Raw genomic sequence first — 18398 nt, forward strand, 5'->3', positions numbered from 1 at the left:
GTCAATCTTGGTGTAGTGATGACTGTGCTCGTGCGCATGTTCGGGAGATTGCAGGTGATGGCGGTTTTTCAAAGCCTATGGTCGTGCTGAGGTAGTTTAGTGACAGTTAAGTGACCCAGAAAACAATGATTCTGCAGTATGGGCCCATTGTTGGCCTAGTAGGCTTTAATGATCACCTTAGATGATCACAAAGAAAATTAATGTTTTTTCTATGAAAAATTATCCAGCCAATTGCTTTTGGTCTGTTCGCAATGAAGCAACGACCTTATCATCTGGGGTGTGCCAACATTGCCAACACACTCATAGAGGTGATCGCTTCATTGTGATACGCAAGCCCCTTCACCACAACAATTCACGAAGGGGAATTGACACATGTATGTGCCTTTTTTTTGTTTTGTTTTTGCAGCCACAGTGCAGCACCAGAGGCCAGAAAAGTTAGGCATGTACACATGCCTGAAAAATTAGGTATTGTTGTAGCAGCGGCCGGAAAAAATTATGTTTTCCTGGCAGAAAGTGTACTAAAACATTGCGGAACCCTAGTTGGTGGCGGAAAAGTCACGCAAGTCATCCGGCATGCAGAGATTACATACAGCAGCGTGGGGACCATTTTTAGCCCAAGGCATCTCATTAGGCCTTTTTTAGTCAAATGCATCCCCCACTGTCAGTCTCTTCAGGATCCATGCCTCATTCATCTTAATAAAGGTGAGGTAATCTAGACTTTATTGACCTAGGCGACTTCTCTTCTCAGTGACAATACCTCCTGCTGCGCTGGGGTCCTTTCTGACAGGACACTTGAAGCGGGGCAGGCCAGAAGTTCTATCGCAAACTGGGATAGCTCAGGCCACAGGTCAAGCCTGCACACCCAGTAGTCAAGGGGTTCATCGCTCCTCAGAGTGTCGATATCTGCAGTTAAGGTGAGGTAGTCTGCTACCTGTCAGTCGAGTAGTTCTCTGAGGGTGGACCTCGAAGTGCTGTGGCTCTGCATGTCCTCCATCAACAACACGCCTGTAAAGCGTCCTGTCCTTGCCGGCGTGGTCATGGTAGGAGGAGGATTACTTTCACCTCTTCCCCTGTTAGATTCTCGTTGTGCTGTGACATCACCCTTATACGCTGTGTAAAGCATACTTTTTAACTTGTTTTGGAACTGCTGCATCCTTTCCGACTTCCGGTAATTCGTTAACATTTCAGCCACTTTCTGCTTATACCGGGGGTCTAGTAGCGTGGCCACCCAGTACAGGTCGTTCTCCTTCAGCCTTTTTATACGAGGGTCCCTCAACAGGCATGACAGCATGAAAGACCCCATTTGCACAAGGTTGAATGCCGAGCTACTTATGTCCAGTTCCTCTTCCTCACTGATCTCATTGAAGGTCTGTTCTTCCCCCCAGCCACGTACAACACCACGGGTCCCAGATAGGTGACAATGAGCACCCTGGGATGCCTGCTGTGGTTGGTCTTCCTCCTCCTCAAAGCCACATTCCTCCTCTGACTCCTCTTCCTCAGACTCCTCTTCCAGTTTTGCCGCAGGTCCAGCAAGCAATGATGATAAGGCTGTTTCTGAGGGTGACGGTGACCACAACTCTTCCTCTTCACGCTCATCTACGGCCTGGTCCAGCACTCTTCGCAGGGCATGCTCCAGGAAGAAAACAAATGGGATGAGGTCGCAGATGGTGCCTTCGGTGCGACTGACTAGGTTTGTCACCTCCTCAAAATGATGTATGAGCCTACAGGCATTGCGCATGAGCGTCCAGTAACGTGGCAAAAAAATACCCAGCTCCGCAGAGGCTGTCCTAGCACCCCAGTCATACAAATACTCGTTGACGGCTTTTTCTTGCTGGAGCAGGTGGTTGAACATTAGGAGTGTTGAATTTCAACGTGTCGGGCTGTCGCAAATCAAGCGCCTCACTGGCATGTTGTTTAGCTGCTGAATATCGGAAAAGTGCGCCATGGCCGTGTAGGAACGCCTGAAATTGCCACACACCTTCCTGGCTTGCTTGAGGATGTCCTGTAAGCCTGGATACTTATACACAAAGCGCTGTACAATCAGATTCAACACATGTGTTATGCATGGCAGATGTTTTAAATTACCCAAATCCAATGCCGCCAACAGTTTGCTTCCGTTTTCACACACCAATTTGATGATCTCCAGTTGGTGCGGGGTCAGCCACTGATCCACCTGTGCGTTCAGGGCGGACAGAAGTGCTGGTCCGGTGTGACTCTCTGCTTTCAGGCAAGTCAACCCCAAGACGGCGTGACACTGTCATATCCGGGATGTGGAATAGCCCCTGGGGAGCTGGGGGGTGCAGTTGATATGGAGTAAGACGCAGCAGCAGAAGAGAACTCGGCCGAGGAGGTTATGGAAGAGGAAGGAGTAGGAGGATTAGAAGAGGTGGCAGCAGGCCTGCCTGCAAGTCTTGGCGGTGTCACCAACTCCACTGTAGAGCCACGCATTCCATGCTTGGCAGCCATCAGCAGGTTTACCTAATGCGCAGTGTACGTGATATACAGTACCTGCCCTAACCGTGCTTTGCAGACCTGTCATGGAACCATGAACCAGACATACAACAAGAGATAAGTGGAAATAAGAAGGCTTTATTGTAAATCAAGCTGTGAGCAAAAGTCCAAACGGATGGCTAAACCGAAGCAGGGTCTTGCGTAGCCAGAGGTCAGGAACCAGAAGGGTAGTCAGACGAAGCCTGGATCAGGAACCAGCAGGGTAGTCAGACGAAGCCAGGATCAGGAACCAGCGGGGTAGTCAGACGAGGCCAGGATCAGGAACCAGAAGCAGCAGCAGTCTTAGAAGCATGTGAACACAGGAGGACCAAGCAAGGAACTGAAGCCACAGACCTCCTATATATATGAGCTAGGCATCCAGCTCCTCCCAGTGGGAAGGAGAAGCCGCAGGGTGGGAGGCTACAAGAAACCCAGAAACCAAGATGGCCGCCAGCACATGTCAAACGAAGGAGAACAGCAAGAAGGTAAGACCATGACAGTACCTCCCCCTCAAGGGCCCCTCCTCCGCGGAGTAAGGAACGGTTTCTGAGGGAAGCGTGCGTGGAAGGCTCGGAGCAAAGCAGGAGCATGGACATCTGCGGAGGGAACCCAGGAACACTCCTCTGGACCATAACCACGCCAATGGACCAAAAACTGCAACCGACCGCGGACCAGGCGTGAGTCCAGGATATTGCTCACCTCATATTCCTCACGATTGCCCACTTGGACCGGACGGGGCCGAGGAACCGAGGAAGTGAAACGATTACACACCAATGGCTTCAACAGGGAGACATGAAACACGTTGGAGATCCGCATGCCAGGAGGAAGCGCAAGGGCATAGGCTACCGGGTTTACCCTGCGAAGCACTCGGAAGGGACCAACAAAGCGAGGCGCCAGCTTGGGAGTGGGCACTCGAAGGTTGAGGTTGCGGGTGGACAACCATACACGGTCTCCGACCTGGTAGGAAGGAGCGGGCGCTCGTCTGCGATCAGCCTGGAGTCTCTGGCGCTGCGCAGAGACCTCAAGGGACCTCTGGATCTGTACCCAAGAAGCACGTAGGACGGAAAGGTGATCCTCCACAGCCGGAATATCCTGGGGAGAGAATACCTCGGGTAACACGGCAGGTTGGAACCCATAATTGGCCATGAAGGGAGACGTCCCAGAGGAAGAGTTCACCGCCGTGTTCCTGGCAAACTCAGCCCAAGGCAGGAGGTCAACCCAATTGTCTTGGTGATCGGAGACATAGCAACGAAGGAATTGCTCCAAGGCCTGATTGGATCGTTCTGCGGCCCCATTGGACTGAGGGTGGTAGGCCGAGGAGAAAGAGAGATGAATCCCCAACTGGGAGCAAAAGGCACGCCAGAACCTGGACAAACTGACTCCCCCGATCCGACACAATCTCCTTGGGCAAACCGTGCAACCGGAAGACCTCCCTGGCGAAAATCGTGGCCAACTCTTGTGCAGAGGGTAACTTCTTGAGAGGAACACAGTGGCACATTTTGGAAAACCGATCCACAATCATGAGAATGACCGTATGGCCTCGGGATGCAGGGAGGTCCACAATGAAATCCATCCCCAGGTGTGACCATGGGCGCTCCCCGGTGGCTATGGGTTGCAAAAGGCCCAACGGAAGGTGCCGAGGGGACTTACTCTGGGCACAAACGGAGCATGCCGCTACATATGCGGCGATGTCGGAACGTAGAGAAGGCCACCAGAACAGACGTGAAACAGCCCAGGACAGCTGATTCTTTCCAGGATGCCCCGCGGCCTTGGAGTTATGGTAGGTTCGCAACAACCGAGTGCGCAACTCCTCAGGCACAAAACATCTGCCGTTGGGTCTCCCAGAGGGAGCACCAGATTGAGCCGCCAAAATCTGCTCACCCAGGGGAGAGGTCAGGCTGGTGCGAATGGCGGCCAGGATCTGATTCGGAGGTATGACCGAAGTCGGAATCGACTGCTCCCCGGACAGCTCGGAGTACTGCCGTGATAAGGCATCCGCTCTGATGTTCTTGGAACCGGGTAGGTAGGAGACCACGTAATTAAAACGTGACAAGAACAGAGCCCATCTGGCCTGACGTGGTGTCAATCTCTTGGCCTCAGAAAGGTAGGTCAGATTCTTGTGGTCCGTCAGGATGAGAACCGGAACCACCGAACCCTCGAGCAAGTGCCTCCATTCTTTAAGGGCCTGCACGATGGCCAATAACTCCCTGTCACCAATCTGATAGTTGCACTCCGCGGAAGACAGTTTCCGGGAGTAAAACCCACAAGGAAGCAGAGGACCCTCTGGTGTTCTACGCTGAGACAGAAGGGCGCCTACTCCCGTCTCAGACGCGTCCACCTCGAGGACAAAGGGCAACCCAGGGTTGGGATGCGACAGAATCGGAGCCGACACAAAGGCGGACTTTAGAGCCTCAAACGCTCGGATGGCCTCGAGCGGCCAGACCTGGAAATTACTGCCCTTCCTGGTCAGATCCGTGAGAGGCTTGGCTAGCATAGAAAAGTCCCTGATGAACTTCCGATAATAATTGGCGAAGCCCAAAAAGCGCTGCAGGGCACGGAGACCACTGGGCTGGGGCCACTGTAAGACAGCCGAAACCTTCTCAGGATCCATGGAGAACCCCTCAGCGGAAATGATGTAACCTAAGAAGGTTACCTGGGATCGGTGAAATTCGCATTTCTCAAGCTTACCGAACAGCCTGTTCTCTCGTAACCGTTGCAACACTCGTCTGACATCCATAATGTGGGCCTCCATGGATTCAGAATATACCAAGATGTCATCCAAATAGACCACCACACACTGCTGCAACAGGTCACAGAAAACATCGTTGATGAATTCCTGGAAGACTGCGGGCGCATTGCACAACCCAAAGGGCATAACCAAGGATTCATAATGACCTCTCCTGGTGTTAAACGCGGTCTTCCACTCATCGCCCGCCTTGATCCTTACCAGGTTATATGCCGCCCTCAGGTCGAGTCTGGTAAAGACCGTGGCCCCTTTGAGGCGATCGAACAGCTCGGAAATCAAGGGTATCGGGTAAGCGTTCTTGATCGTGATGCGATTGAGACCCCTGTAATCGATGCAAGGGCTCAACTCACCGCCCTTCTTTTTCACAAAGAAAAATCCAGCCCCTGCCGGGGACGAGGATTTGCGAATGTGTCCGCGTGAAAGCGCCTCCCTCACGTACTCCTCCATGGCCTCATTCTCCGCTACCGACAGTGGATAGACTTTGCCACGAGGAGGAACGGCACCAGATTGTAACTCTATGGCACAATCGTATGGGCGGTGCGGAGGTAGGGCAACCGCGCGCACCTTATCGAATACATCCCGGTACTCTTCGTATTCAGGAGGCAACAGAGAGTCCGAGGAAGTACACAGCAACATGACAGGCCCATGGATGCAACTAGCCCCACACTGCGGTGACCACGAGAGGATCTCGGCCGATCTCCAATCGAAAGTCGGATTATGCTTCTGGAGCCAGGGGTACCCCAAGACCACCGAGTAGTGTGGAGACGAAATAACCTGGAGACAGACCGACTCTCTGTGAACGGCACCAATGGCTATCCCCACTGGAAGGGTCTCATGAGTCACGTGTGGCGGCAGAAGGGGTCTGCCGTCTATCGCCTCAAGAGCCAGTGGGGAACCTCGAGGCTGCAGAGGAATGGAATTGGCGGCAGCGAACACACTATCAATGAACAAACCACCGGCACCAGAGTCCACCAACGCCTGGGTCGTCACCGAGCCCCCGGCCCAGGAGAGGACAACAGTGATCAGTGGTTTGTCAACACGGGAAACCGGGGACGAGGAGACTCCACCCAAGATCTGCCCCCGACAGGATCTCAGGTGCGAGCGTTTCCCGGACGGTTCGGACATGCCAACCGAAAATGCCCACCGAGACCACAGTACATGCATCGGCCCTCGCGTCTCCGGAGTACCCTCTCCCCCTCGGACAGGCGAGCAAACCCCAGCTGCATGGGTTCACCCCCAGACAAGTCATCCCCAGGAGGCGTGGGAGGAGAGGGAGGCACGGGTGGGACAGCAAACGTAGGCGCCAATCTGTTAGAAGACCTCCGCAGGCTCTCCTTAAAGGAAGGTCTCTCCCTGAGTCTGGTGTCAATCAAAATCAGGAAAGAAATAAGAGACTCGAGCTCCACTGGTAGGTCCTTAGCTGCAACCTCATCCTTCAAGGCATCCGAGAGACCATGAGAGAAAGCAGCGACCAGAGCCTCATTATTCCAGCCCACCTCTGCTGCCAGGGTACGAAACTCAATGGCGTATTCATCTACGGATCGTGAACCCTGTCTGATGGACATAAGGAGCTTCGCAGCAGAGGCAGCACGAGCCGGCACATCGAATACCTTCCGAAGAGAAGCAACAAAACCGGAAAACTCGGCAACCACCGGATTGTTGTTCTCCCATAAAGGGCTGGCCCAGGCCAAGGCCTTGTCCGAGAGCAGCGAGATCAAGAAGCCCACCTTTGATCTCTCAGTAGGAAAGGCATGTGGCAGCAACTCGAAATAAATGCCCACCTGGTTAAGGAAACCTCAGCACTGAGTTGGCTCTCCCCCAAAGCGCTGTGGAAGGGGGGCAGAACCGGTCATACCCCGAGACACCGCAGGCACAGCAACAGGTGTCGGGGTAGACTCTGGCGCAACAACCGGAGCGGCAGTAGGAGCGGGCCCAGGAGCGACAACCGACCCATCGGCAACTGAAGCGAAATGAGCCGTGCGTTCAAGCAGGGTTTGCAACGCCACAGCGAACCGACCCAACAGATGATCCTGCTGATCAAGTCTGGCAACCAGCGTAGGTAGCGAGGATGGCCCTGTACCGTCAGAATTCATGGCTTGGTCCTAATGTCATGGAACCATGAACCAGACGTACAACAAGAGATAAGTGGAAATAAGAAGGCTTTATTGAAAATCAAGCTGTGAGCAAAAGTCCAAACGGATGGCTAAACCGAAGCAGGGTCTTGCGTAGCCAGAGGTCAGGAACCAGAAGGGTAGTCAGACGAAGCCTGGATCAGGAACCAGCAGGGTAGTCAGACGAAGCCAGGATCAGGAACCAGCGGGGTAGTCAGACGAGGCCAGGATCAGGAACCAGAAGCAGCAGCAGTCTTAGAAGCATGTGAACACAGGAGGACCAAGCAAGGAACTGAAGCCACAGACCTCCTATATATATGAGCTAGGCATCCAGCTCCTCCCAGTGGGAAGGAGAAGCCGCAGGGTGGGAGGCTACAAGAAACCCAGAAACCAAGATGGCCGCCAGCACATGTCAAACGAAGGAGAACAGCAAGAAGGTAAGACCATGACAAGACCAGGTATCAGTGGTCAGATGGACCCTTACCCCAACACTGTGTTCCAGACATGCCATGACTTCCTTTTCCACAATAGAGTACAGGTTGGGGATTGCCTTTTGTGAAAAAAAATTAGGCCGGGTACCTTCCACTGCGGTGTCCCAATAGCTACAAATTTTTTGAAGGCCTCAGATTCCACCAGCTTGTATGGTAAAAGCTGGCGGGGTAAGAGTTCCGACAAGCCAGCTGTCAGATGCCGGGCAAGGGGATGACTCTGTGACATTGGCTTCTTACACTCAAACATTTCCTTGACAGACACCTGACTGTGGGCAGATGAGCAGGAACTACTTAAGGTGAGAGGCGGAGTGGCGGGTGATTGAGAGGGGGAAAGGAGGACAGCAGTGGTTGACGTGGCTGAAGATGCTGGACCAGGAGGAGGATGGTGGCTTTGAGTTTGTGTGCTGCTTGTACTCATGTGTTGATCCCATAGGCGTTTGTGATGTGAGATCATGTGCCTTCGCAAAGCAGTTGTACCTAGGTAGGTGTTGGACTTCCCACGACTCAGTTTCTTTTGGCACAGGTTGCAAATGGCATCGCTGTTATCAGAGGCAGACACACAAAAAAATGCCACACTGCTGAGCTTTGCAATGACGTCATTCTGGTGGTGGCAACAGCATGCGTTGATTGGCGTGCTGTCTGGCTGACCCCGGGTGTCGATACATGCTGTCTGACTGTGCCACTAGCTCCTTGCGACGACCTCCCTCTGCTTCCAACTCGTCTCCTCCTCCCTGTCTCCCCATCTGAACTTTCCCCCTGTTTTTCTTCTCTTTGAGCGGGCACCGACGTGACATCCACGGACACATCGTCATCATCAACCGCTTCACTTGTATCTGACAACTCAGCAAAGGAAGCAGCAGTGGATACAACATCATCATGATCACACCGTACGTCCATGTGTGTAACGCTGCCTGACTGAGACATACCCCTGTTATCTATATCCTCTGGCAATAATGGTTGCGCATCACTCATTTCTTCCAACTGATGTGTAAATAACTCCTCTGACAGATCAAGTGAAGCGGCTGTGGTGCTAGTGTTGGTGGTGGCGGCGGGCGGGCGAGTGGTAACTTGAGAGGTGCCCGAAGCTGAGCTGGAGGAGGATGGTGCATCAAGGTTCCGAGCGGAAGCTGTAGAAGATTAAGTGTCCTGTGTAAGCCAGTCAACTATGTCCTCAGAATTTTTTGAGTTCAGTTTACGTGGCCTCTGAACACTGGGCATTATTCTAGGGCCAAAGGAAATCACAGCACCACGACCACGACGGCCCCTGCGGGGTGGCCTGCCTCCTCCTGTCATTTTTTTTTAGAATAGTGGTACTATGCGTGCAAGGTACTGTGCCACCCTATATGAGTGGTGGGCAGTGGGCACAGTACAGTCAGTGGGCCTGACACACACTGGCAGGCAACTGCAATTATATTACAGAGAAAAAATTAAATTACTTTTTTATCTGCAAGGTACTGTGCCACCCTATATGAGTGGTGGGCAGTGGGCACAGTACAGTCTGTGGGCCTGACACACACTGGCAGGCAACTGCAATTATATTACAGAGAAAAAAATTAAATGACTTTTTTATCTGCAAGGTACTGTGCCTACTGCCCACCACTTATATAGGGTGGCACAGTACCTTGCAGATAAAAAAGTCATTTAATGTTTTTCTCTGCCAGACACACACTGGCAGGCAACTTCAATTATATTACAGAGGAAAAATGTAATGACTTTTTTTATCTGCAAGGTACTGTGCCACCCGATATGAGTGGTGGGCACTGTCAGTGGGCACAGTACAGTCAGTGGGCCTGACACTCACTGGCAGGCAACTGCAATTATATTACAGAGGAAAAATTAAATGACTTTTTTTATCTGCAAGGTACTGTGCCACCTCATATGAGTGGTGTGCACACAGTACAGTCTGTGGGCCTGTGGCCTCTCACACACGAGCAGGCAACTGCAATATATATATATATATAGAAAAAATAAATAAAAGCAGACTGATGTACCAGCCCTAATTAGGGCTTTTTGGGGTGCTGTCAGGACGCTGTCCTTACAGCAGATGAGTCTTTGAGGACTGGAGTGGACACAGAACACTGGCCTAGCTAACGCTTTCCCTATTAATTCAGCAGCAGCAGCACTCTCCCTGCTCTAACTAACACTGCAGCTTCAGAATGAATCTAAGAGGGCTGCCGTCCTTGCTTTTTTATAGGAGGTGTGAGGGTCTGGGAGGGAGGGTATGCTGATTGGCTGGAATGTGTCTGCTGACTGTGAGGTACAGGGTCAAAGTTTGCTCAATGATGACGTATAGGGGGCAGATTGAACATCGCATATGTTCGCCCGCCGCGGCGAACGCGAACAAGCGATGTTCGCCGGGAACTGTTCGCCGGTGAATAGTTCGGGACATCTCTAGTGACAATTAGCAGATTGTTTTTTTATACATCCATCCACTTGTTTTTTGCAGGTCGAACTGTATTTTTTATTTGTACCATTTTTGTGGTACGCACTACTTTTTGATCACTGTTATTCAATTTTGTTAGGGATAAGGTGACAAAAAAATTACAAATCGTGTGTTTTTCATTTTGTTTTCTATTATGGCGTTCACCGTGCAGGAAATTTTTACAAATATTTTAATAGTTCAGACATTTTTGGATGCGGAAATACCTGATATATTTTAATTTTTTAAACTGTTTATATATTTTTATATGTAAAAAAGTTGAGTGATTTAAACTTTTAATATTTAAAAAAAAAAATTACTTTTTTTATTTTTATTTCTCCCTCCCTCCTTTACCTTACAGACGCCGCGATCAGTGTTGATCACAGCATCTGAGGGGTTAAATGATGGGCTTTGATGTTATTTCCCCGTCATTGCAGCAGCCTTTCCCCGTCATTGCAGCAGCCCGCTGCCTCAGCCACCGCTATGCCGCTGTGGCCGAAGAGGTTAAACACGCTGTTCATCTTCGAAAACCCTCCAATGTGGGTGAATTAAATTCTGCAAAGACGAGTAGGCCAAAATTCCTCCACAAAAATGTGAAAGACTGATTGCAAACGCTTGATTGCAGTTGTTGTTGCCAAGGGTGGCACAACCAGTTATTAGGTTTAGGGGGAAATTCCTTTTTCACATAGGGCCAAGTTGGTTTAGATAGCTTTTTCCCCTAATAAATTAAATCATCATTTAAAAAAAGAATTTTTGTGTTTACTAAGGTTATCTTTGTCTGATACTGAAATATGTTTGATAATCTGAAACATATAAGTGTGACAAATGTGCAAAAACAAAATAAATCTGTAAAGGGGCAAATACTTTTTCACAGCTCTGTATATATATATATATATATATATATATATATATATATACACAATTGCAAGAAACAGTATGTGAACCCTTTGGAATGATATGGATTTCTACACAAATTGGTCATAAAATGTGATCTGATCTTCATCTAAGTCACAACAATAGACAATCACAGTCTGCTTAGACTAATAACACACAAAGAATTAATTTTACCATGTTTTTATTGAACACACCATATTAACATTCACAGTGCAGGTAAAAAAAAAATATATGTGAAACCCTAGACTAATGACATCTCCAAGAGCTAATTGGAGTGTGGTGTCAGCCAACTGGAGTCCAATCAATGAGATGAGATTGGAGGTGGTGGTTACAGCTGCCCTGCCCTATAAAAAACACACACCAGTTCTGGGTTTGTTTTTCACAAGAAGCATTGCCTGATGTGAATGATGCCTCGCACAAAAGAGCTCTCAGAAGACCTACGATTAAGAATTGTTGACTTTCATAAAGCTGGAAAGGGTTATAAAAGTATCTCCAAAAGCCTTGCTGTTCATCAGTCCATGGTAAGACAAATTGTCTATAAATGGAGAAAGTTCAGCACTGCTGCTACTCTCCCTAGGAGTGGCCGTCCTGTAAAGATGACTGCAAGAGCACAGCGCAGACTGCTCAATGAGGTGAAGAAGAATCCTAGAGTGTCAGCTAAAGACTTACAAAAGTCTCTGGCATAGGCTAACATCCCTGTTAGCGAATCTACGATACGTAAAACACTAAACAAGAATGGATTTCATGGGAAGATACCACAGACCACACTATCATCAAAGAAAAAATTAATTCCCAAGTTTATCAAGACATTTTGCAGGAGAACTTAAGGCCATCTGTCCACCAGCTGAAGCTCAACAGAAGATGGGTGTTGCAACAGGACAACGACCCAAAGCATAGAAGTAAATCAACAACAGAATGGCTTAAACAGAAGAAAATACGCCTTCTGGAGTGGCCCAGTCAGAGTCCTGACCTCAACCCGATTGAGACTCTAAGGCATGACCTCCGGAAAGCGATTCACACCAGACATCGCAAGAATATTGCTGAACTGAAACAGTTCTGTAAAGAGGAATGGTTAAGAATTACTCCTGACCGTTGTGCATGTCTGATCTGCAACTACAGGAAATGTTTGGTTGAAGTTATTGCTGCCAAAGGAGGTTCAACCAGTTATTAAATCCAAGGGTTCACATACTTTTTCCACCTGCACTGTGAATGTTTACATGGTGTGTTCAATAAAAACATGGTAACATTTAATTATTTGTGTGTTATTAGTTTAAGTAGACTGTGATTGTCTATTGTTGTGACTTAGATGAAGTTCTGATCACATTTTATGACCAATTTGTGCAGAAATCCATAACATTCCAAAGGGTTCACATACTTTTTCTTGCAACTGTATATATATATATATGTATATGTATATATATATATATATATATATATATATATATATATATATATATATATATACTGTAAGTCATATCTGTCATTCTTTTCCTGCCTGTAATGATGAGGAGATGATTACTGAAAAGACCAAGACATTTATTTGGCTTAGTGGCCAGTGCTAAGACTGCAGGATTTTAGGATTTTTTTTTTAAATATAAATAGTAATATGGGAAATGAAATATAACATCACTAAAAATAGTTTGAAACTATGTTTAAAATAAAAACTTGATTTAAAATATAGGCCATTTTCTGATGCCACTTTCCCTTTACAGTTGTTGATGCTGATAACATCTATGTATAAATATCTCTTTACTGGCAATGGTCTTTATTTTCTTTGTATTTCTTTGCTTTTTGCTTGGATTGTTTACCTGTTGTAAAAACAAAGACATCAGACAAGCATCTTGTCTGCAGTCCTACATCAGGATCTGGGCAAGAGGTACGGGAGAGACAGCAGTCTCTGGGGAAATAAAATCTTATTAAGTCAGTACCATTGTAGAGTTTTCTCCCTGCTGTGATCAACACAACACATACCGAGGACCAAGAAGAGATTCCGATAAAATCCATCATTCGCTGCTGCTTGAAGAGCAAACATTGCTTTTATACAAGTAAATTGCCCAGTCAGATCAAACCCTCACAAACATGTCTGTATGTATACACTTTTTTTTTAAGTTGCCTCCTGCTTACTTAGCGTTGACTCTATTCTCACCTTCTCCAAGGATTCTATATTCTACTACTGGAGAATGTTATTAAAGTTATATTTCACAGGCCTAAGCTGGTAGTTTGCCTTTAGAGAGAAGAACGAAATAAGTGGAATTAGTATCTGAATTCAACTGTGATTTTTATTTGGCTACTGGCAGATGAGTCACACCAAGAGAGGAACTGGCTTTCAAAGTCATTAACAGGGACTGATGAGTTCAGATAATGATGTCCTGGACTTCCTGAAGAAACTAAGCTTTAAAGATTTTTTGTAAGTTTTGGTAAAATATGTTTAAAATAAAACAACGGTTGGGGTTGCCACTAGTTGGTGCTATGTTTCTCACAGCTAATTAGGTCCTGGCCACCAACTGGAGGTAAAGTAGGGAGGAAAAATCCTTTGACCAGCAGAGGCTGCCTTTCAGTTATTTGTAAGATGTCATAAACTAGTGGTAATATTTGTACCCACAAAATGGTTCCCTGAAGTTGAGCTTTGCTAGAACATTGTATGGGTACCATGACTTGTATATGCTTTATCTGTCCTCTTGTTCTTATTTCATTTTAATATAATAATCCAGTTATTTCTGGAGTACAGAATCACTTGTGGTGAAGAGCAGATTTAAGAGTGGCAGAATAAATATTTTACAGTGGTGCTATAGAATAATCGAGAAGGTTTCATTCATTTTCTGACTGGGTTCTGCTGCAGGATTGCAGGTCATGCTAATAGAGGAGAGATAGTGAGATAGCTACAAGTGTAAAGGAAAACACAGTAAATGCAATAATGATAGAAATCTGTAAACTGATGCAGTATTTCTAAGGCAGCAAATTACAGATTCACTCCGGTTACCATGTATTAATGCAGCACAATATGACTGAACCTGTAATTTTCTTGTCTCCTTTGTGTGTGGATTATTTGCAATTTGCATATAACTAAACAGGTTTTATTACTGTGTAATCACTGGCATGTCTTTAATAACACTGTCTCCTTTCCCCCCTGCAGATATTGAGTGTATGGTGCAGCTTCCTGATCCAGAACATTATTGGGAACCAGTCTTTGGTACTTGCGTTTTCCTCTTTTCTTTTGTGATACCTGTTCTTATAATCACCATATGCTACAGCTTGATGATTAGAAGGTTGAAAAAAGTCAGAGTCTTGTCTGGTTCAAGGGAGAAGGACAGAAATCTTCGTCGGATCACACGACTGGTTCTGGTGGTTGTAGCTGTGTTTATTATCTGTTGGACCCCCATACAGATTTATGTGCTGGTTCAGAACCTTGGAGCTAAGCCCAACAGTGATATCAAGGTTGCCATCCTTCATTTCTGCATTGCTTTGGGCTATATCAACAGCAGTCTCAACCCTGTCCTTTATGCCTTCTTAGATGAGAATTTCAAAGCATGCTTTAAGAAGTTCTGCTTTCCCTCTGCTTTCCGTACTGAGCTCCAGATGTCCAACCGCATGTGCAGCATTGCCAAAGATGTTGCCTATGCTTGCAAGAACTCAGATGGGCCGAATAATCCAGCATGACTAGGCATGGAACTGCCCATGTTGGGCGGGGATACAGACCAAGTGGGGACTAATCCACAGGCAGAACTGACGCAGATCACTGCTTTGTGACCAAGATGATGGAGGTGTACTGAGAAACACCTCCTTTTGGATGTAATTCATGTATACAAGGGAAATAACGGTGGAAATCCATTGGATGTTTAATATACTGTAGGACTCGCCAACTTCTGGCAATGGACTGTCACTTCAACTAGAGATATACTGACTTAATTCCTGTAGAGACCCAAAAATGAGGACAATGTCTTCTTCAGCAGCTTTTCAACCTCCATGTTGAGATTGAAATTCTCTCTAACTCTGTATCTTCAGTCTGTACAGAAATCAAAGATTTGAGTCGCAAGTTATTTTGCTCCAGAGGAGCAAAAGTTGCCCTACAGGGATTTGTTCTCCTATAACTCCACCTCCCATATGTACAGCCTAAAAATTATATATCTGTATATGTGTGCATATGTACAATTGTTATTATCTACTACAATTATAAATTGCATATGCACCTACCATATAAACTGGAAGATATTCATTTGGCATAAAGGACCAAAAAGATAATGGTTTTATGTCTGTCCCACCACTGTTTTAGCTCAATGCTAATGGACTTTTCTTTTAGATCTGTCACGTTAAATTCATGCAAGCATCTAAAATCTGCTCATGACAGATGAGTCCTGGACAGCAAAATAAAATGGTTTCCACCTTGTCCATAAAGATGTACCTTTACCATCAGAAAGAAGCTCCATTTTTGAAGACATATTAGACTTGGGTTCATCATTGTGGTCAATGTCTTGTATGGCTTGTCCACAACTTCGTGATATTGCTTCTTGTTAAGTGTAACTCCTCTTACAATGTTATAACTGATGAACACTTTGAACTCTCCATATCAACCTGTACGTTTAGTGTTTTTCAAACAACACTCACACCATGCGTGACAAGCTGGTCATGTCAAAGATAGCACAACATTCTACAGGACTATACATTTGCATTCCTTCAACTGTTATGAACAAATATTTTTTCTGTACAACACACAGTCCAGACTACAGGCAAAAAGTTCCTTACAGCTTCTGCCAGACTTGGGGATGTTATTCTTCTCTGATACTGGTCTTTGCCCATGTATCCATCTGTATCTGATTATTGAGAAGGTTATACTCATGCAGCCTTAACTCTTCTCCTTTCTAGTGTTGCCCTTACCTAAAGCATTTCTGAATTGTATATAGACCCTGTTACATGTACTATATACTCTGTGGTAACATACATTATATATATTTATATATATATATTCACTCACATAAATTTTTGAAGCCTCAAAAAATGTAAACCTTTTTTCACTGGGGATCTGCTGAACTTTCCCTAGCAAGAAAGGAATCTAAAAAATGTTTTGCTGTAGCCAAAGGCAAATTATGACTGTAAGAGTAATGACTTTATATTACTATCTGGAAACACCTCATGTGTAGAGCTTCTGACGTGGACCACAATGCCAGCCTACATGAACAAATCAAGTCCATCAAATAAAGAAGAGTGTTTCCTTGGACTGAAGGATAAAAGAGAACAGAAAAGCTCTTATAAGAATGGTAATTTTCCACCCTACGAGATGCTGTATGGACCAGGATCTGAGGCCCACTGAGAGTACCCATTCCATCATAACGCTAGAGTGAAAAAATGGGATGCTAAAAATACAGAAGATAATATCCCTTGCTGGTCCTCAAAAATTGTGGAGATGGAGAACATTTTAGTAGTTAGGACTACTGCCTCTTCTTCTGGCCTTGGAGATGTATGATCAGGAGCACAGAGAAATGAGTGTGGATTTGTAGTGAGTGTTTATATGCCACTTGCATAACTCAGTTTTAAAGATGGTTGGATGATTTTATTGAGTGAGTGTGAGCGGGCACCTTAAAAATGTTTATTAAGATTATACAATGTATATAACATTATGGACTCAGTTGTGGGCACAATAAATTTATGCCATGTCCCAAGTAACTGAGCGAGAGAACCTCTACCACATATAATACATTTGGTGGCCAACCCCCTCTTCATCATCAATGGTGTCATTCTGTTTGCTGGTCCTAAGTAAAGAGACAGAATTTTAGTTTCATCTGACTGAAGAAAGTTTTTATTCCAACAATAATGTTTAATATATTTGCAGCATTTAGATTCCCCATGCGACTTACCCAATGTGAGCATTGTCAGTAGTTGTTTAATTCCTCTAGGTGTCCATAATTGATCCTATTGGAGGGTCAGCATACTGCATTAAAGTGAACCCATACTTTGTATGGGACAGCAAATTTTAGGCTATAAATCACCTGGTGGACTCCTATTGAGTTCATAGGCATCATTTATCTTATTGACTGCCTGATGCCAAGGGGCAGGGCCATAACCGTGGGGGCGGCAAAGACGTATGCCTTGGACCATCTGTGCCACTTGTAGACATTATGGCATATCTTCCTAATTGCACAATGATATAATCACAGCTGATACCAGGTATTGTATAAAGGTCTGGCATAGTGTAACATTGTCATAAATGGAATCATGTCACTGGTACTTAGGTAGGGGTCCCAGGTGTAGGTTACTTTTATTGGACCCCACTTCAGTTTATGCCACTTGCAATGGGTGCTATTTACAAGCTGGTTAGCGGAAAGTAACCAGCCAAATTATACTATGGTGGGTTAGGCTCCCAGGGACCAAGGGAGCTGCACATGATTTTGGTGTCTAATCACATGACAATTTCTTGTATTAATATAAGATCATCTGCTGCTTTCTTGACCTTGGACAGACCCAACCAGAATCTTGACTTTTTCACATTATCTTGTAGCCTACGTCTTGTGCAATGTGGTCATCCACTGGAAGAGTGCAATGTGGGGTATATTTTGTAATTCTCAAAAAAAGAAAAAAACTTTATTGAAATTTGTTTTATGACAAGAAGGGGAACAGTGCAATCTGTTTGCAGGAGTGCCTTATTGCGAACTATATTGTAATTCTAGTTGTGTTTCTGTCTGGTGTGTGTTATGGACTCGTTTTGATGAATGGCTCCTATGTGAATGTCTCTCAGTGGCCAGCATTGGATCTTAACGGTTCCTCCTTTTTGTGAACTCCCACCTCCTGTACAGATTTCCTTTGCTTGCTCCAGTGTTCTCTGTGATCTTAAGATGCTGCTTTGCGGGATGCAGGTTCATGTCCCACATATTGTTGTGCTAGCAGAACGACTCATTGAATGTCTGCCTGGAATATGGCCAGTTCCAGCCTCCCTCACTCACCTGTACAGAAATGCTTTGTCTTCACTGATGTTATGCTTCATTTTGCAGCAAGATTTATTTTCTGCTATGAGACAATTACTTCAAAAGCCAAATCAGTTACCTAATGAATGTGATGTCATTGTGGAACTGGGTCCTGCATGAGCATGGTATTAAAGACCACTGCAGAACCCTCTAACCACTAAAGAGGAAGAAAATCCCTGATATCAGGAGTTTCTAACATATTAAAAGAGCAACTCCAGTCAGATATGAAAATTCTCCAACCCCTCAGATCTATATTCTGGTCTATACAGTGGAGTATTACAATACTTAGAGGGT

At 46.0% G+C, this 18398-nt stretch overlaps 1 protein-coding gene across 2 annotated transcripts in view; it reads left to right on the forward strand.

Moving 5' to 3' along the window:
• OPRL1 (opioid related nociceptin receptor 1) overlaps positions 1–14808 on the forward strand; it is a 108614-nt gene extending 93806 nt beyond the window's left edge. For both annotated transcript variants that reach the window (XM_044298675.1, XM_044298676.1), the window contains exon 3: positions 14285–14808. In XM_044298675.1, coding sequence (XP_044154610.1) covers positions 14285–14808 — 524 coding nt within the window. The remainder of the gene's footprint in view (positions 1–14284) is intronic.
• Positions 14809–18398: the final 3590 nt, after the last annotated feature.

This window comes from Bufo gargarizans, chromosome 6 (genome assembly GCF_014858855.1).
Source record: "Bufo gargarizans isolate SCDJY-AF-19 chromosome 6, ASM1485885v1, whole genome shotgun sequence".
NCBI classification, from domain to species: domain Eukaryota; kingdom Metazoa; phylum Chordata; class Amphibia; order Anura; family Bufonidae; genus Bufo; species Bufo gargarizans.